General features: G+C 43.0%; 1 protein-coding gene across 7 annotated transcripts in view; it reads left to right on the forward strand.

Annotated features, from left to right (window-relative positions):
- CHD5 (chromodomain helicase DNA binding protein 5) overlaps positions 1-21,306 on the forward strand; it is a 241,244-nt gene that overhangs the window by 69,670 nt on the left and 150,268 nt on the right. For all 7 annotated transcript variants that reach the window (XM_044282149.1, XM_044282152.1, XM_044282154.1 and 4 more), the window contains exons 3-9: positions 4,105-4,287; positions 4,804-4,922; positions 7,446-7,684; positions 9,812-9,933; positions 11,951-12,068; positions 14,113-14,285; positions 15,544-15,768. In XM_044282149.1, the coding sequence (XP_044138084.1) occupies positions 4,105-4,287; positions 4,804-4,922; positions 7,446-7,684; positions 9,812-9,933; positions 11,951-12,068; positions 14,113-14,285; positions 15,544-15,768 (1,179 nt within the window). The remainder of the gene's footprint in view (positions 1-4,104; positions 4,288-4,803; positions 4,923-7,445; positions 7,685-9,811; positions 9,934-11,950; positions 12,069-14,112; positions 14,286-15,543; positions 15,769-21,306) is intronic.

Genomic DNA, 21,306 nt, shown 5'->3' on the forward strand with positions numbered 1-21,306 from the left:
TTGACGTGTGCGTTACTTGGCAGAGTGATCTTTGGCTCCCCTAACTCCAGGGCATATAGAAAATACGGAAAACACATTTAGTACTCATTCAGACGGCCGTATGACGTCCGCAAAAATGCTGATAGTTTTTTTTGCGGATTAGATGCAGACCTATTCACTCCTGTGGGTCCCTTTTCTTCCGTTCTACGGCTCCGCAAAACAAATAAAACATGTCCTATACTTGACGTGGGTCCAGAAAAATGCAGAATGCAACCCGTTTTTTTTTGCGGACATGCTGAACTGTCCGCAAAAAAAAAACAGATCCACATTTTTGCGTCCAGCAGACGGCCGTCTGAATGAGCCCTTAAGGCCACACGCACACAACCATATTGCAGTCCGCAAACTACAGATACTGTCCGCGTGCATGCCGCAGCTTTCTCACTCCTATCAGTAGAAATAGCTATTCTTGTCCGCAAAACAGGCAATAATAGGACATGTTCTATAATTTGTGGATGATATCTGTGTGCTGTATTTTATTTTTTGCGGACCCGATAGAAATGAATGGAAAGATCGGACGTAGAAACCTAACAGAAAGTAGGTATTTCTGTGTCAGGCCTGTTTCTTGCCAGTGGTATGATTGATGTTTGCCACTGTCTAGGCATGCTGTATAGCTGGACATGTATCGGGATTACTGTACAATCACCAGAGCCCCCACCTCTGTATACGTTCTTTCCTGTTCCATATAAAGCATCATCTTCTATAGAAATCCCCTCTCCATGTATTGTTTTCCTGCTGCACTTGTATGTATACACAGCAGCCAATCTGAACAGGCAGTGCTGCAGTGTAAAGCATGGGGGTGGATAGAGGAGAAACATGTGCCTATAATGAGAAATTACGTGGCTTTCAGATTGTTAGTAATCCCAACCGCCTAATGGAGCAGAGCTAAAATATACTAGCTTTGTACATACCGTGGGGGAGTTTATCAAGACAGCAATTACTGGGATTAAATTATAGTCCATTTGCCAGGCTGCCGGAGGGTCCTAAACCTCACGCTAAGCCCCATCCACTTTTTAGCGTGGCATAAAAACCCAAAACACAACCTTTTTTGCGCAAATTGTAATTTACACGGCTGTATTCGCTTTACAGAGGCGGCCCGTGTGCATCCCTCAGTATTGATGACATCCGTGTGCAGCCCTATACAAATAAATGGGTCCACGTCCACTCCGCAAATAAGGTCACACCCCTCCCCATTCAGCCACACCCCCTTCAAACTGGGGCAAAAAAAAGTTTTTAAAGCCCCTTTCACACGAGCGAGTTTTCCACTCGGGCGCAATGCGTGATGCGAACGCATTGCGCCCGCACTGAATCCCGACCCATTCATTTCAATGTGTCTGTGTACATTAGCGTTTTTTTTCACGCATCACTTGTGCTTTGCATAAAAATCGCAGCATGCTCTATATTCTGCGTTTTTCACGCAGCCCTGGCTCCATAGAAGTGAATGTGGCTGCGTGAAAATCACATTGCATCCGGAAGCAAGTGCGGATGCGATGCGTTTTTCACTGATGGTTGCTAGGAGATGTTGTTTGTAAACCTTCAGTTTTTTATCATGCGCGTGAAAAACGCATCAATGCACATTTCACCCGCGCAAAAAAAACTGAACGCAATCACAGGCAAAACTGACTGAACTTGCGAAATGGTGCGAGTTTTCCTGAACGCATCAGGACCTAATCTGTATCATTCGTGTGCAAGAGGCCTAAATGTGGTGCAAGGCACTCGGTGCTGAATTCTGGAGCCTTCTGATTAGTAAACCACCCCCAGTGTCTGCTCTCCGATTTCCTGACGTGCACGCCGGAACAAGAAGTGAATAGTAATAAGGCATTTTGGACGCCTCCGAGCTTCATGAAATCCAAGTAGAAGGGCTGTAAACATTTATGGAGGCATACTCTGCATTTCCAGGTAAAATGGTGGCGCCTGAAATAAAAGTGGAATGACTATATTCCGCAGTGTGATATTTGCTCAGTATTTTTACCGGAGCACAGTGTTAATGGGATGAAATGACCAGCCATCTCTGCCGCTGACCTTGCGTGGACTTTTTAGGTCCTGCACATGGTAGTTTAGTAATCAGCTGCATCGCTCCTCTTTTTTTCAATGTCTGGTTTAGTAAATACAGAGAAACCCTTTATAAAGACCACCCCCTTAGGCCTCTTGCGCACGAACGTGTGCGCCCCGTGGCCGTGGTGCGGGCCGCAATGCAGGAACACCAACCGCGGTTCACTTTAATGGGTCCGCGATCCGCCCGTTCCGCAAAAAGATAGCACTCCGTAGTGCTTCCATAAGGTTCCATTCCGTGCTTCTGTTCCGCATCTCCGGATTTGCGGACCAAGTCAAGTGAATGGGTCCACATCCGTGATGCGGAATGCCCACGGAACGGCGCCCGTGTATTGCGGATCCGCAATACGGCCACGGAGCGCACACGTTCGTGTGAAAGAGGCCTTATCCAGACCAGATATCCAGTGGCATATTTTTGGGTCCACCATATAGACTAGCCCCCTGAGAAGACCACTTTTTCAACCCAACAATGTTTGGTCATCTCGAAGAGATTTCTCTGTACTTGCATTCCCCGCTAAATGATTCTGGGGCATCTGTTTCTTACAACTGCGCTTTCTGCTGTTCCTCTGTTATTTCTCCAGGAAATGTGTGAATACAAATGTACCGCTGGGTGTCAGCCTCCCCGTTGTCAGTAGGATGCGTCTCTTCACAGTGGCATTGTCCACTGAGGGCTGATAGTGTGAGAGTGTGTCGGCACACGCCCCATTGAGGGGGCATTTCAACATACAGTTGTAAATGTATTCATGTACTGCCAGGAGGAATAACAGAGGAGCAGCATGTTGAAGAGTCATGAGAGCTGACAGGTCCTCTGATGAATGTATAAATATACAGTGTTACATAAGCACTGTAAACTATTTAAGATGGAACTCCATTGGCCTTAGCCTGGAGTTCCACTTTTAGAAGATGGAGCTTCTCTTCTTCCCAGGACTGTCGCAGTGCAGATTCTTTTTTTAGACATAAGCAAACTGATCCATTGCCCAGGGCCTGTTTGCTAAGAGACTCCAGAGTACATGCAGGTGCATAGTGGGATTATTTGGAAATTATGTATTTTTGGGGGATTATATGGCGGTAGTATATGAGCTCTAGTTGGACACTTTATATTATTGGGCCACTATAGGGTACTATCATATGGGCTGTATACAAGTGGGTGTATATTATTGTAGCACTATATGAGGACATTATATGGGCTGTGAATGGCATTATATGGCAGCATTAGGTAGGCTGAAGTGATGGGAAAAACTTATTCTCTAAAATTGGCAACTGTGGAATCCATAATTAGCATTTGCCCAGGTCCCCATTTTCTGGGCGGATCCGTTGTAACAATGTCTACTCTTGACAGGAATAGGACATGTTCTATCTTTTTTACGGGACTATGGAACGGACAGCATATGGTGTGTTTTCCTTATTTTTTTTGCGGACCCATTGAGTCCGCATCCAATCCGCAAAAAAAGTGGATCGGATGCGGACCAAAAATACTGTTGTGTGAATGGGGCCTAAGGGCTCTATTATGATGGTGGAGGGTTCTGGCCGATACAGTATTTTTTTTTTTTTTATCAGATATTTTTTAGTGAGCAATTTTTTAAGGTACAGAAAAGAACAACCAAGAAACAGAAGGGATATACATATACAGTCAGACCTGATATTCGGATATTTTTTAAGACTGTTACCATAATTGGCCTCCATAGTACAGTAGCGAGAATTAACTACACAAAAATATACCCCCTCAAATATATCCCAACAGACAATCAACACCCCCCCCCCCCACGATGAGACGGGTACTGTAACACTAGCATACATATCGTGTAGGGCCCCTAGTTATGGTCTTCTCCCCTGTATTTTTTAACCCCACTCCCCCATCCCAGGTCTACCACCATAGTCATCTTTTCCAAAGTCGCTTATCCCATTATCGCCAAGGCGCCGATACAGTAGTTTTCGCGGAAATAAAATGATATCGCTGAATGTGACCTGGGCCCTCTCTTGGTTGGTCGGCTACACTAAATTCCATTTCTCTTTCAGGGAAGTGATGAGGATCCATCAGAAATTGAAGATGAGATCGAGATGGAGAAGTCAGAAAGTGATGGCAGTGACTACTCCCCCAATAAGAAAAAGAAGAAAAAAATGAAGGAGAAGAAAGAGAAGAAATCAAAACGAAAAAAGAAGGATGGAGAAGATGAAGACAATGAAGAAGGATGTGTAAAGGTAATGTAGCTGTCTGCTAAATAATGATTTCCTAACATGGGTCTTCCAAGACTAAGGGCTCATGCACACTACTGTTGCCGTTTTTGCGGTCCGCAAAGTGTGGATCCGCAAAACACCGATGACGGCCGTGTGTGTTCTGCAATTTTGTGGAATGGAACGTCCTGCACTCTATAGAATTCTCCTATAGTGCGGACAAGAATAGGGCATGTTCTATTATTTTGCGGGCTGCAGAACAAACCTACAGATGCGGCCCCATTGAAGTGAGTGGTTCTGCATCCTATCCGCAAAAAATGCGGATTGGACACAGACCAAAAATACATTCATGTGCATGAGCCCTAAGGCTAAACTCACACAACAGTGGGGAAAAAACAGCCATTAAAAATGGACACACTGTCAGTTTTTCAACCAATTGCGCATCCATTTTCCAGCCGTCTGTCCTTTTTTATGTTAGTTTTCTATCCGTTTTTAACGGCCGAGCAGCTCACTATACATACTTGTATGCTGTTTCCTCTAAAGGAGCCAAAGACCTCAGCACAGCTGATGGAGGAATGGGGACTGGACAACGTGGACTATGCCTTCTCCGAGGAAGACTACCATACACTGACCAATTACAAGGCATTCAGTCAGTTTCTCAGGTATTCACCAGGGGTCCTGGACCATAAGAGGGTGGGGTAAATGCTGTTTTATGAAAAGTCTGCTCCTGGGATGTTTTATGGGCCTTCCCGGGCTGAAGAGGTGATGCTTATCTGTCCAACATAAATTTAGGACCCCTACACATTTTATATAATATACAGCTTTCTTTTTGGAAACAGATGGCATAAAGTATATTGTAATGATCTATGTGTGATATCTGATGCATGATGCATTCTCCACAACGAGTTTCTATTGAATTAGGACATCTGTCTTATTAAAGCAGAACAACTGCATATAATTACTCCAGTTTCATATCCCCGAGGCCTTGTTCACATTTCCGTTTTTTACGGATGCTATCCACCTTTTCCACGGACAGGACACTTACCCATTGATTTTAACATACCACACATCAATATCCTTTTATTGACCTATAGTCAGTGAAAAACTCACGGAGACATGCACTACTTAGGTCAGTGCTACGGACCAAACATGCCCATTCAAGTCTATTTGACACAACACTGATGGCATCCATGTTTGGTCCGTTCTTCACTGACCACCGAATAGGAGATGCGCTAGGGATTAGTTTTCAGGTGAGCAGTGTCCATGGAATATGGATGACACACAGAGGGTAAAAAAAAACGACACACAGACCAAACAGCGATCCTTCACAGACATCTTCGCTGGGGAACCACAGGTGGATTTTGTCACAGATGTCAAAAAGACACGGAAATGTAAACGAGGCCTTAAAGTGACAAAATGGGAACCAAAATGAGTGACCCTTGATTTCTGGTTCTCCTTCCTGTTGCTTTGGAGTAATCCCATCATTTGACCTTTTAAATCTCTGCTGAATGGCTGCACCTGCAGGACATATGTGGCAGCTAGGGATAAGCGAATCGACTTCGGATGAAACATCCAAAGTCTATTTGCATAAGACTTCGTTCTAATACTGTACAGAGCAGGAGCTTCGTTCAGTATTAGGACTCATGCACAAGACCGTATGTATTTTGCGGTCCGCAAAAAACAGATCCACAAAAAAAACGGATGACGTCCGTGTGCATCACGTATTTTGTGGAACGGAACAGCTAGCCCCCAATAGAACAGTACTATGCTTGTCCCTAATGTGGACAATAATAGGACATGTTCTATTTTTTTGCAGAACGGAAATACGGACATACGGAAACGGAATGCACACGGAGTAACTTCCTTTTTTTTGTGTGGACCCATTGAAATGAATGGTTCCGTATACTGTCCTCAAAAAAACCGGAACGGACAGAGAAAGAAAATACGTTAGTGTGCATGAGGCCTTAGAATGTATTGGCCAATGAGCTGAAGTTATTGCATGGCGAAGTCTCGCGAGCCTTTGCACATTAACTTCATAGATTAATTTGTACTGTAAAAAAACATGTCCTGAACTCAGGTTCGGTTCCAAGGTACCACTTGGAACCGAACCCGAGTTCAGGAAATGTTTTTTTTACAGTACAAATTAATTTATGAAGTTATTGCGCAAAGTCTCGCGAGACTTCACCAAGCAATAACTTTGGTTCATCGGAGCTCCTGCTCCGTACAGTATTAGGACAAAGTTTTATGCAAATTGACTTCGGATGTTTCATCCGAAGTGGATTCGCTCATCCCTAGTGGCAGCCCCTGGGGCCTATTCGCAGGTATAGTACAGCGCCACCTAGCGGCCACATCTCAGTACAGTGTTGAAGGCTTAGGTCTCTTTTACATGGGCCACTGCACAGGGCAGTCATCGGGAAGGAACCATTTGTTTCCAATGATTATTTGATTGTTGAGCTACAGTAGAGCCACACTTACATGCAGCAGTCATCCCCTCTGTATGGGTGTGCTACTCGCAAAAGATAATGTTGTCCCCAATAGTTGACCCAATCCTTGGCCCGTGTGAAAGTGTCCTTACTTTGGTGGGTTTGTTTCCATTGTGATTGTGGTTAGTGGAACCGGTCACAGTGTAATCTACAGACAGCATGTTATAGAGCAGAAAGAGCTGAGCAGACTGATTATATAGTTTTATGGGAACAGATTCTGCAAAACCTGTAATTTATTCATTTAAGGGGGGTTTCCAGGCTTTTAATATTGATGACCGATCCTCAGGAAAGGTCATCAATATCAGATCTGTGGGGGTCTGACACCCGGCACCCCGCTGATCAGCTGTATGAAGAGAAGGCAGCACCATGCGCATGTGCTGTCTCCATTTCTATCTTCTTGCTTGCCGCAGCTATGTAGACAGTGAGCAGGAAGAGACACGGGAGACAGCATGCGTGCACAGCGCCTTCCTTCTTGTCATCCAGCTGATCGGCCGGGGTGCTGGGTGTTGGACCCCACCGTTCTGGTATTGATGACCTATTGATAGGTCATCAATATTAAAAGCCTGGAAAATCCGTTTTAGTAAGTGACGGCTGTCTCGGTACGCACAGTCATAGAGGGCAGACTGTCACCTACTATTCAGGCCGCTTCACTTTATGACTGTTCTGCACTCTAATATGTTATCTCTTTTATATCTACTTTAGACCTTTAATAGCAAAGAAAAACCCTAAGATTCCAATGTCCAAGATGATGACCGTGCTGGGCGCCAAATGGCGGGAATTCAGTGCCAATAACCCGCTAAAGGGCAGCTCGGCAGCTGCGGCTGCTGCTGCTGTGGCTGCTGCTGTTGAGACTGTGGCAGTTGCTACTCCGCTGTTAGTTCCTCCTCCACCATCTGCTCAACCGCCTCCTATAAGAAAGGCCAAGACCAAGGAAGGGAAAGGTATGGTTCATATGGCTACTGTCCATAAAGAGGCAAGACTGGGTCGGCAGGAGAATTAGGGCTCCCATTCTTGCAATCGGTGGGGGTGAACCCTACCCATCTAACCTTTTATAGCCTATATATATATATCTATAGGAGAGAAGAAAAGTGTAAAGGGTTATTCCCCTCTTGTGAAGTGAAGCCATCCTTGATGCTGAGATTGAAGGGGTCCACCGCTGCATCCCCTTTAATGTCTTTTCTCACACACCAGTGCCCTGGCAGTCACATTGAAGTGAATAGGACCGGCTGCAGGTCCTTGCACAGTCAGGTGGCTGGAAGTGCTGCTTTGCAAGGAAAACTTGAGAACAGACCCATAGCAATCATATAGCAGCCATATGCCATCAGTTTGTAAAATGGGATTACCCATCCCTCTTTTACTTTGTTAAACCTCCATTTTTGGGAAGCTGGGTAACAATCAGTATGGCTTCCACTTAGGGTTGGGCGATTATGACAAAAAAGAAAATTGTGATTAATTAAACATGTAAGGGTACTTTCACACTAGCGTTTTTGTTTTCCGGTATTGAGTTCTGTCACAGGAGCTCAATACCGGAAAAAAACTGATCAGTTTTATCCTAATGCATTCTGACTGGAGAGCAATCCGTTCAGTATGCGTCTTCAGTTCAGTTCCTCTTACTTTTTTTGGCCGGAGAAAATAGCGCAGCATGCTGCAGTTTTCTCTCCGGCCAAAAATCCTGAACACTTGCTGGAATGCCGGATCCGGCATTAATTTACATTGAAGTGTAACAGTGTCGGCATTAAGTGTTCCGGAAAAACGGATCCGGCCTTTCGGGCTGCGCATGCGCATACCTTTAAAAAATGCCCGGATCCGTTTTTCCAGATGACACTGGAGAGATGGATTCGGTATTGCAATGCTTTTGTCAGACGGATCCGGCGACGGAACTGCCTGCCGGAATCCTCTGCCGCAAGTGTGAAAGTACCCTTACCTCGATTTTGATTGAGTGATTGCAATGATTAGGAGTGGCGATTGCATATTCTGATATTAATAACATTATACCTGATCCATTTGCTCGTGACGTGCCACCCATCGCCATCTTGCTTGAAGGTCTGGCTTGAAATCTTGTGCCTCCCGAGATGACGTCATACATGACCTCGGACGGGATTTCGGCCAAGATCTTCAAGCAAGATGGCGGCAGACGGCCCGTCACTAGCAAATGGAACAGGTAAGTATTATTTTTTTGTTTTCACTATTTCAGGTTAAATCGATTTGCTACCGCGAAGTACAAGGAAATTCGGCTTTGCAGCGAATCGAATTTATCCTGAAATACGGATCAAAGTCCACTTTGTGGATCGCTCATCACTAGTAGTCACCCACCTTTCTCAAAGGCAAATATGCAAAGGTTTTATTTATCTTTAACCCTTTGTTAGTGTAAGACATCATATTTAAGGCCTCTTTCACACGACCGTTTATTTTTTCCGTTTATGGGCCGTTTTTTTTTGCGGTCCGTATACGGAACCATTTATTTTAATGGTTCTGCAAAAAAAATGGATTGTACTCCATATGCATTCAGTTTCCGTATTTCCGTTTTTCCGTTCTGTTGAAAGATAGAACATGTCCTATTGTTGCCCGCAAATCACGTTTCGTGGCTCCATTCAAGTCAATTGGTCCGCAAAAAAAAACACATACGGAAATGCATCTGTTTTTGCGGAACCATCTATTGAAAATTTTTATGCCCAATTTTTTCTATGTCATTACTGTATACTGTATATGCCATATGGAAAAACGGAACGGAAACGGAAACATAATGGAAAAACAAAAAACGGAACAACAGATCCGTGAAATACAGACCGCAAAACACTGAAAAAGCCATACGGTCATGTGAAAGAGGCCTTAGTCAGGTGTCTGAGAAGGTTGTGTGTCCTCCCCTGGGCAAGCTTCAGTGAAGGGGAGTCACCCAGCTTTTCCAGGAATGTATAATAATTGCCTCACAGATGAGGATGAAGCAAGGGCTCAGTCTGAATCTCAGAGATGGAGCTCTGAATTCAGTTCAGTAGGACCATGAGGGGGATTGAGCGAGGCCTCATGATAACATTCTTCCTTCTACCTAATGATATCTACATGATGTCCAGGGCCCGGTGTTAGGAAAAAATCTAAATCCAAAGACTCAAAGAAGAAAGGAAAAGGAAAGAAACTTGCAAATCTGAAGTTTAAATTTGGAGGCATGGCAAGCAAAAGGAGAAAAGGCTCTTCGGTGAGTATGTGCAAACAGTGTATCAAGTCATCAAAAAGAAAGCTCTAAAATAGTCCTGAGATTTTAATATTGTGTAGGCAGCTCCTATTCAGACCTATATGTCTCCATGGTTACAGACTACAAACAAATGATGTGTTGTCTGATCCATAGAGACACATAGGTGTGCATACACACAAGTGTCATATTAGGCTACTTTCACACTAGCGTTCGGGCGGATCCGTTCTGAACGGATCCGCTCATATTAATGCAGACGGAGGCTCCGTTCAGTACGGATCCGTCTGCATTAATAACTTTAAAAAAATTCGCAAGTGCGAAAGTAGCCTGCGCGGATCCGTTCAGACTTTCAATGTAAAGTCAATGGGGGATGGATCCGCTTGAAGATTGAGCCACATTGTGGCATCTTCAAACGGATCCGTCCCCATTGACTTACATTGAAAGTCTGGACGGATCCGCACGGATCCGCACGCCTCCGAACGGCCAGGCGGACACCCGAACGCTGCAAGCAGCGTTCAGCTGTCCGCCTGTCCGTGCGGAGGCGAGCGGAGCGGAGGCTGAACGCCGCCAGACTGATGCAGTCTGAGCGGATCCGCCTCCATTCAGACTGCATCAGGGCTGGACGGCTGCGTTCGGGTCCGCTCGTGAGCTCCTTCAAACGGAGCTCACGAACGGAAACCCGAACGCTAGTGTGAAAGTAGCCTTAGGCTACTTTCACACTAGCGTTCGGGCGGATCCGTTCTGAACGGATCCGCTCATATTAATGCAGACGGAGGCTCCGTTCAGTACGGATCCGTCTGCATTAATAACTTTAAAAAAAATCGCAAGTGCGCAAGTGCGAAAGTAGCCTGCGCGGATCCGTTCAGACTTTCAATGTAAAGTCAATGGGGGACGGATCCGCTTGAAGATTGAGCCACATTGTGGCATCTTCAAATGGATCCGTCCCCATTGACTTACATTGAAAGTCTGGACGGATCCGCACGCCTCCGAACGGCCAGGCGGACACCCGAACGCTGCAAGCAGCGTTCAGCTGTCCGCCTGTCCGTGCGGAGGCGAGCGGAGCGGAGGCTGAACGCCGCCAGACTGATGCAGTCTGAGCGGATCCGCCTCCATTCAGACTGCATCAGGGCTGGACGGCTGCGTTCGGGTCCGCTCGTGAGCTCCTTCAAACGGAGCTCACGAACGGAAACCCGAACGCTAGTGTGAAAGTAGCCTTAAAGGGGTTTTTTCCAAGTTCAGAAGTCATCCCATATCCACAGTATAGGGATTCACTAACTGATCACTGGGGGTCCGACTGCTGGGACCTCCACCCATACCGAGAACAGGGGTTCCATTCCCCCCATCTGATGTAGCAACAGATTGAACATGTACCCCGCCGCTCTATTCATTCTCCATTGGAGCCCCAGAAATAGACAAGAGCTGTACTCGGGATTGGTGGGGTGTCCTTTTTACTTCAGTGAAGGTGAAATACATCATCAGACACATCTCATGGACGGGTGTGGCCATGTTTTTCTAAGGCCGTGTACATGTCACCATTTTTTTCAAACTTCTTTGGAAATGTCCTATCCTTGTCTTCCTAACGGGCAGGAATAGGACATGTTTTATCTTTTTTGCAGGCCGAAGAAACAGACAAATAGATGCAAACAGCACACGGTGTGCTTTCTGCATCTTTTACTGCCCCATTGAAATAAATGGGCCAGCATCCCCAAAAAACGCGGCCTGAAAATACGTGCGCATGGGGCCTAATTCTGGACAACCCCTTTTTTTTTATTATTTGCACCCTTTGTAGGCTCATATGCTTATTTTAAATACTATAATGAGACCCGTCAGACACTCTCCCCATCTCACTCTATGACCTAGATGCTTATAAATGCAGCTTCCACACGGTCCTACCTGCTTGTCCTGTCCATTAAACTGATCGACAGAATATGGTCAAAGAAAGTTCTGTATAGGCAGACTAGAGCGAGCAGTAATGAGTCTGACCATATACATGTATATCACATTATACTGGTTGTGTGTCCAGAGTGAAGAGGACGAGAGAGAGGAGTCGGACTTTGACAGCTCCAGTATCAACAGCTCCTCTATCCGGTCGGATATTCTAGCAAAGAAAGGAAAACGAGGGAAGAAAAAAAGTAAAAGGAGTAAGTATTCTCATTCTTTCTCTTTTGTAGTACAGTGTTTACGGCTGCTGGGATAACCGCCATCATGGGTCTCAACTATAACTACTATAGGAGATCGAATAGGCATAACCAGTCATCTCTAGCACGTCCTAGTACTTCACATAACCCTTTTGGGAGTTAATAGAGAGAGGTCTTCTGCTCAGGATCCTCATCTTTTTTTTGGCTGAGAGTGGAGAGCAGTTACAAAGAGGGTCTCTCGCTCTGGAGGACCTGTCCTGTCCTACATTATATAGATAACCTAATGATTTGAATGAAAAATTTGTAATCCTTAATTTCCCCTTTGGTGGCGCTGCTAGGAAATTCAACACTTTCTGCCGGGTTTACCCATAGGTTACAGCTAGTCGCTGGAGGTCTCAGCAGGGGGACAGCTTGTGATCAGTTTGATGTCAAGGGACCTTTGTATCAATGGTTGGGCAACCCCTTTTTTGTTATAAGGGTCCCCTGAAAATAGGTTCATTACAAACTGTCCTACTGCTGATACCCCAGTGATCAGAAAATATTGAATTCCTCAACAGCACCGCCACAGAGGAAATAAAAAATCACACAGTGCCCATTCAAGTCGGGATGAGCTAAACAAAAATAACATCTAAATATGCAATTACCCTCTTGGCGACATGTACTGCTGCCGAGAAGTCCACAGCACTCACCATACATGTATGGTACTCTGATGGCTCTGGAGTGGAGCTCGCTGCATCGGTGGCAGGTGTAAGCTGTATATTACAGCTGACCCTCTGCTGAAATGGCTAGGATTAACGATAACACCAGTCCCAGCTGTTTGACTCCTTAGATCAGGGATGGCCAACCTGCGGCTCTCCAGCTGTTGCAAAACTACAACTATCAGCCCACAGAAGGGCATGGTGGGAATTGTAGTTTTACAACAGCTGGAAAGCTGCAGGTTGGCCAGCCCTGCCTTAGATGATGCAGTGGACAGCAGACGCAGCATCTAAGTGACCAGAGAAAGTTGTTTGCCATCACGTTGGCCACAACGTGATTGTGGCGTCCCGATGGGTTGGTATGGCAGCAGGAACCTAATAGACCCAGAGCGTAGATGAATGCATTACAGCATTGTGCTGCAGTGTTTTATAGAAGAGATCGAGTGGTCAAGTTCACTAGTGGAACTTACAGAATGTAAAAAGAAAAGTTAAATAAAACATTTAAACATTTAACAAAAATGCAAAAACAGTTTTCCCTTATATTGTGTCAAACATTAGAAAGAAAAGTGCATGTAATCGGTATTTTCGCAGCCATAATGACTCCATCTATAAAATTATCATATTAAACCTGCACAGTCAGCAATGTAAAAAAAAGTATATAGTAATATATACCCCAAAATGGTACCAATGAAAATGTAAAAAAAAATAAGCTCTCATTGCTGTTTAACTCTCCCTCTCCACAGCAGTGTTGATGGAAAAGTAAAAACGTTATAGCTCTTGGATGGCAGGGATGAAAAAAAAGATTGCCACATTCTAAAGGCCTTAAAAGGCCATGGCTTTTAAGGGGTAATCCAGCTTTTCGATATTGATGACCTATGCTCATCAATTTCATATCAGTTGGTGTTTGACACCCTGCACCACCACCAATCAGATGTTTATGGCAGCCGCCAGCACTGGAAACATACGTGCTCGTGTACTGTGGCTCCGCTCCCATTCAAGTTTTTTTTGCTGCATACAGCTTTTACAGTTTTTTTATTTTGAATTCAGTAAAACTTGTTCTTTATTTATCTCTCGTTACTTTTCCTTTTGCATGACCTCATTGAGGTAGCACTTATTGCTATACGTGTGCCCACCTCATCCCTATTGCACCTGATAAGAGAACCCCTCTAAACCAGACAAGTGGGTAGTATAGAAAAAGCCTAAATCTTCTATTAGGGAGCCTCCCCTTCTGTTATCTAATGCCAAATGTGGTGGGCCCTGGGCTGTGCTGGACCTCAGTGTCCATTAAAAAACACTGATAAAAATATACATGGTAGTGAGAGTCCGCTGTTCATAATGTGATTTCTGTCTAGTTGAAGTTGGAGAAGGAGACGGATATGAAACAGACCACCAGGACTACTGCGAAGTCTGTCAGCAGGGAGGAGAGATAATACTTTGTGACACGTGTCCTCGTGCCTATCACCTTGTCTGCCTGGACCCAGAGCTGGAGAAAGCCCCTGAGGGCAAGTGGAGCTGTCCTCACTGCGTAAGAGCTTCCTTCATTCAGCAAATGTCTATAGTCATAAAGAGGTCGTACAGGATGAGACAAACATGGCTGCTTTCTCCCAGAAACAGCCTTACATCTGCCCATGGCTTGTGTCTGGTATTGCAGCTCAGCTCCATCGAAGCTGCAATACCACACACAACCCGTAGATAGGTGTGGTCTGTTTTTGGACGAAGGCAGCCATGTTTTTGTAATCTTGCACACCCCCTTTAATATGCTAAGGAAGACCTAACAGAAGATTTCTTGATGTTACATGTCCAACGCATGAGGCTACATGGCTGAGAGAGTCTGATGGTAGTTACCCTCGTGATTTCTATGAAGATCTTAGATGCCTCCAAATCTACATCAATATCTACATCTGCTTGGGCTGGTCAACTGGCTGATGTGTATACTTGGGGAAAATGATTTATTTGGCTATTTCAATCTGCATAACATCAGAATCTGGCCACAGTGCAGCCTTAGGGACCTTTTACACCGGCCTGATGTTTGGGCCGATTATCTGGAACATCATTTGACCAGCAGTTGTCCATGATTTATTTACTTTTTGAATGAATTCATAATGTCGTGTCTAGCTTGTTCACAGCGGAGGCACTTATTTCTTAGCCATATAAAACAGGTGCCATGAATGTCTTAAGATAGATTTGAAATTCTGTTCTGATACTATGTTGACAAAAGAGATGAAAGAAAATTTATATTTAAAGGGGTTGTCCCACAAAATTCTAGATTTTTCAAACCACCACCTGGATCTGAATACTTTTATGACTGTATGTAATCTAACATTTACCATAGCCACTGAGCTGTTCAATAAAATGTATGTGTATAGTGCCACTTTCTTTTTGTTTTTTTCCTTATTCCTTGCCCACCTCACTGAGGTGGTCACACGCGCTCAGTTTAAATCTTCGACTATCACCAGCCATATCTTCTGTTAGAAGCTGTGACAGTTACAGAGAGAGTGTTGCAGCAGAAAGGACATTTCCCCTGAGCTAGGGCATGCCCCTTGAGCTGCCAGAGGTACAGAGCTGGTTCTAGCTTTGTTAGAAAGTGATTGTTATGTATTTTATCATGTCTGATTTTCGTTTTTTACATCAATGATGGCGTTCTGGAAGGATAGGGATTCATTGAGTCTTTTTTTGGTAGGTCCCTTGTGAATTCTTTGTATGCAGAGGTTGTAGATGTTTTGGTTCTTGGAACATGCTGTATGAATGTAAATCTGGTAGGAACTCTCTCCCTCTTCTTCTAGGAGAAAGAAGGCATCCAATGGGAGCCAAAGGAAGAAGAGGAGGATGAAGAGGATGCTGGAGAGGAAGAGGATGAAGAAGATGACCATATGGAGTTTTGTCGTGTCTGTAAAGATGGAGGGGAGCTCCTGTGTTGTGACACTTGCCCCTCCTCCTACCATTTGCACTGTCTTAACCCACCTTTGCCTGAAATACCAAACGGGGAATGGTTATGCCCGCGCTGCACTGTAAGTGGCCGTATGCCATGTTCACAACCCTCAGATTCACCTGTACACTTAGACCACACAATTTGCCATACCAAATGATTTGCCAGCTCTATCTTTTTTTTTTTTCTTTTAAATCTTCTTTATTCCAACCATATTTATGCAAACAGAGATTATAAAACATACATAAATATTTTATACTTGAATCCCATTTTAAACCTACCCCCACCCTAGAAAGCAAGAAGGAAGAGAAAAGAGAAAAAAACCTTTTTTTAGCCATTTAACTTATCCATAAAAATCTTCCTTTTGCTCCATTGTCTACTATTAATATGCATTTATTTGATTTAATATAACCTGCTTTCTCAATGGATCTATGTAAGTTCATCATAATTATCCAATCATTGATAGTGGGCATCTCAGTTCTCATCCATCTTCTGGCCACTAATAAATAGGCCAAGAAAAGGGATTTGTACAGCATACTCATTATCTTTTGATAAATTATGAGGAATTTCACCCAAAACACAAATAAAAATTGACAAGGATAGTTTGAGACAAAAAAATATCACCAATTAGTTCAATAAGGCCCTGCCAAAAAGGTTGGATTTTAGGACACCGCCACCACATATGGATAATATCCGCTTTTCGGTTTTCACATCTTGGGCATACGTATGAAAATCTTTGGAGCCGACTAGGAGTCACATATACAGTGGGATGCAAAAGTTTGGGCAACCTTGTTAATCGTCATGATTTTTCTGTATAAATCATTGGTTGTTACGATAAAAAATGTCAGTTAAATATATCATATAGGAGACACACACAGTGATATCTGAGAAGTGAAATGAAGTTTATTGGATTTACAGAAAGTTTGCTATAATTGTTTAAACAAAATTAGGCAGGTGCATACATTTGGGCACTGTTGTCATTTTATTGATTCCAAAACCTTTAGAACTAATTATTGGAATTCAAATTGGCTTGGTAAGCTCAGTGACCCCTGACCTACATACACAGGGGAATCCAATTATGAGAAAGAGTATTTAAGGGGGTCAATTGCAAGTTTCCCTCCTCTTTTTTAATTTTCTCTGAAGAGTAGCAACATGGGGGTCTCAAAACAACTCTCAAATGACCTGAAGACAAAGCTTGTTCACCATCATGGTTTAGGGGAAGGACACAGAAAGCTATCTCCAAGATTTCCGCTGTCTGTTTCCACAGTTAGGAACATATTGAGGAAATGGAAGACCACAGGCTCAGTTCAAGTTAAGGCTCGAAGTGGCAGACCAAGAAAAATCTCGGATAGACAGAAGCGACGAATGGTGAGAACAGTCAGAGTCAACCCACAGACCAGCACCAAAGATCTACAACATCATCTTGCTGCAGATGGAGTCACTGTGCATCGTTCAACCATTCGGCGCACTTTACACAAGGATATGCCTATGCGAGAGTGATGCAGAGGAAGCCTTTTCTCTGCCCACAGCACAAAAAGTTACGCCTGAGGTGGGCTAAAGCACATTTGGACAAGCCAGCTTCATTTTGGAATAAGGTGCTGTGGACTGATTAAACTAAAACTGAGTTATTTGGCCATAACATGGGGCGTTATGCATGGAGGAAAAAGAACACAGCATTCCAAGAAAAACACCTGCTACCTACAGTAAAATATGCTGGTGGTTCCATCATGCTGTGGGGCTGTGTGGCCAGTGCAGGGACTGGGAATATTGTCAAAGTTGAGGGACACATGGATTCCACTCAGTATCAGCAGATTCTGGAGACCAATGTCCAGGAATCAGTGACAAAGCTGAAGCTGCGCCGGGGCTGGATCTTTCAACAAGACAACGACCCTAAACACTGCTCAAAATCCACTAAGGCATTTATGCAGAGGAACAAGTACAACGTTCTGGAATGGCCATCTCAGTCCCCAGACCTGAATATAATTGAAAATCTGTGGTGTTACTTAAAGAGAGCTGTCCATGCTCGGAAGCCATCAAACCTGAATGAACTAAAGATGTTTTGTAAAGAGGAATGGTCCAAAATACCTTCAACCAGAATTCAGACTCTCATTGGAACCTACAGGAAGCCTTTAGAGGCTGTGATTTCTGCAAAAGGAGGATCTACTAAATATTGATTTCATTTCTTTTTTGTGGTGCCCAAATTTATGCACCTGCCTAATTTTATTTAAACAATTATAGTACACTTTCTGTAAATCCAATAAACTTCATTTCACTTCTCAGATATCACTGTGTGTGTCTCCTATATGATATATTTAACTGACATTTTTTTATCATAACAACCAACGATTTATACAGGAAAATCATGACAATTAACAAAGTTGCCCAAACTTTCGCATCCCACTGTAAACGATGTAGAATCATAAATTGAGTAACTCTCTGCGAAGGACTCCTCGAATAGTTACTCGCTTGCAAACGCTCCTCCATTGTTCCTCACTTAAGGAACCTATATCCTTTTCCCATGAAGTCTTACTATTACATCTCCCCCCCTTATTTATAACTACTCTTTGGTTTCAACTTTATATAAAAACTATCTATAATTACCCCTCCACCCCAAAATAAAATTCAACAGTTCATGTGAACACAATACCAAAGATTTCTCATTTTTAACTCCTTTAAAAATTGCAGATAATTATTATATCTAAAAAAAAGCTTTGCCTATCATCTCCTAAATTCCCTAGTAACTCTGCCCTAGACTTCAATACTCCATCCCTCATATATTGTGAAATATACCAAAAACCTTTTGATGTCCAATATCTAGCATCCCCAACAAAAGTAGTATCCCCCAGTGTTCTATTGTACCAAAAAGGAGTCAATCGTGTAATTCCCTCCAAACCCAAATATGGCTTAACCAAAATCCAAGCCTCCACTAAAGATTTTACCATGGGAATCCTATATGCTCCCTTATTATGTAATTGTTCTGATTCAAGTAATGCAAAAATATGTGGCAACGGTACACTAAATTTTTGTAAAAAATCCACCTGTTCCCATTTCATTACCAATGCAATATTAGCCGCCAAGTAATAAAGCTTCAGATACGAAACTTCAAACCTCCCTAATCATAAGCCCTAGTGAACCAACTTAGTTTTTTCCTAATTCTCTCACCTGCCCACAGCAAATCATTGAATAATTTCTCCACTTCAATAAAGACAGATTTACCTAAGTAAATAGGGCATTTCCTAATAACGTATAATAATTGAGGCAGTAGAACCATTTTAATAAGACCTATCCTGTCTGCTTTATTTATGGGGAGTTTGTTCCATATTTTAATCCTCTCTTTAATCCTCCGAAACAACGGCACAAGATTCGAATCTAGGAATTTAAAAGTGTCCTTTGCTATATCTAACCCAGATATCTGAAGCTTTCATGAGGGCCCAATATAAAGTTCTTATCTGTTACCTCAACCTTATCACTCAAGGGAAGTAAGATTGATTTGCTCCAATTGATTACTATACCCGAATACGTACCAAAATCAGTCATCATTGCCACAACATAATTTAAGTCCCTATTGGGATCACCGAGGAAAAAAAAGAAAATCATCTGCATATAATTATATTTTGTCCTCTCTCCCTCTAACCCCAAACCCCTGAAAACATAGATCCTGTCTAACCTTACTTGCTAATGGTTCAACAACTAGGGCAAAGAGTAAGGGGGAGAGAGGACATCCCTGTCTCACACCCCTTTCAAAGCTTTAAAGCCTTCAGACAGCTGGCCATTTAACAGATATTTGTGCTTTCGGTTCACTATAAATTATCTTCAGCCACTTTATAAATTCAGGACCAATACCAAGTTGACCCAAAATTCCCCACATAAAACCCCATTCCACAGTGTCAAAAGCTTTTGTTGCATCTAATGACAAAATAGAGCCACGATCAGTATCATTCCCCACCCATTGGATGTTGGCAAAGATTCTTAAAAGGTTTAAAGATGTAGATCTTCCTGGGATAAATCCATTTTGATCTGGATGCACTAAGTTTGTAATTACCCCCTTCAGTTGCTTCACCAAAATCCTGGCCAGAATCTTACACTCATTATTCATCAGTGATATTGGTCGATATGATCCCGAATCTAAACTATCCTTACCCTTCTTAGGAATTAAGATGATCGTTGCTTCCCTCATTGAAGTAAGTAAACTAGCCACTTGTTTTGAGTGTGAAAAAAACCTCCATTAATCTCTTTGCCCAAAACCCCCTATATCTCTTATATAATTATACAGGTAGTCCATCTGGACCTGCCGCTTTTCCAAGTGGAGATTCAGATATTGCTAAAAAAAACTCATTTAATAAAATGGGTCGATATAAGTCTTCCTGTTGGATAACGCTAAGTTTTGGAATGTTAATGTCCCTCAGGAAGCCCATCAATCTGCTGTAATGTATTTGAATCTATGTAGAATATAAATCTTTGTAATATTCCCTAAACACACCAAATCTTTTTCCTGGATCATTATGTATTATACCCCCTTACCTCAAATTGCAGCAATATTTGCCACTGTTTCCATCTTATTAATTATCCTAGAAAGACATTTACCTGGTCTACCCCCTTCCCAATATCTTCTAGAGCTAACAAACCAGTCCATGTTCTGTGCTTTTTCCCTGAGATAATTGTTGTAATTATTAGAATAATGCCTAAGGCCAAGCCTCTCTTGTTTCCTCAGTTTTTTTGAATAATCATCTCTTCCTCCTTATTTACCATTGCTATTTTTAAATCATGTTCCTTTTTCTTAGTCTTTTTTTAATTCAATAATCTTTTATTTAGCAGCCCTCTTACATAAGCCTTGGCAGCATCCCCGACCATATTAACCCCAGCTGAATCCTTATTTGTTTTAAAGAAAAAGATGAACTCTCTTTCAAATTGCTCCTCTTGCCCCATTAAGTTGAGCCACGTAGGATTAAGGGTCCATTCACACATCCGTGTGTGTTTTGCGGATCCAAGGATCTGCGGATCCGCAAAACACGGACAGCGGCAATGTGCGTTCCGCATTTTGCGGAATACCAATGAGAAACCTATGTGCTCGTTCAACTGTAAACAAGTTGGACAGATTTTCACCTCCCACCACCTCAGTAATCCAATTCTCAATACACTGTGTACAATTTACACCTTCCATTTTTTCAGGTATTCCGATCAATCTTATATTTGACCTCCTATCCCTGTTATCCAGATCTGTAATTTTCTTGCTAAGAACGTCATTGTCCACTTTCAAACTCTTGAGATCTTTGACGATTCCAAGAGCTTGATCTTCTAATTCACTTATTCTTTGTTCTGCCTCATTTACTCTCTCACTAACTTTCCTGCAATCCTCTATAATCAGCTGTACTTCACATTTTAATTCCCCCATTTGTTTCGTTATTATCTCCAACACATGGTTAGATTTATTCACTGCCGACATGATGTCAGATAATGGGAGAGTGTGACGTATCCAACATATCTGTAGGACATGGTAATGATGCCTCTAATTCCTCTGTGTCCTCACTACTCGCACCCAGATTTTTTTGTTTGAGTGTTGGATCTAGACTGCCCCTTATTCACTAGAGCAGACGAAGCCTGGAGAAATCTATCTAATTTA

The sequence above is a fragment of the Bufo gargarizans genome, chromosome 2, assembly GCF_014858855.1.
Source record: "Bufo gargarizans isolate SCDJY-AF-19 chromosome 2, ASM1485885v1, whole genome shotgun sequence".
Classification (NCBI taxonomy): domain Eukaryota; kingdom Metazoa; phylum Chordata; class Amphibia; order Anura; family Bufonidae; genus Bufo; species Bufo gargarizans.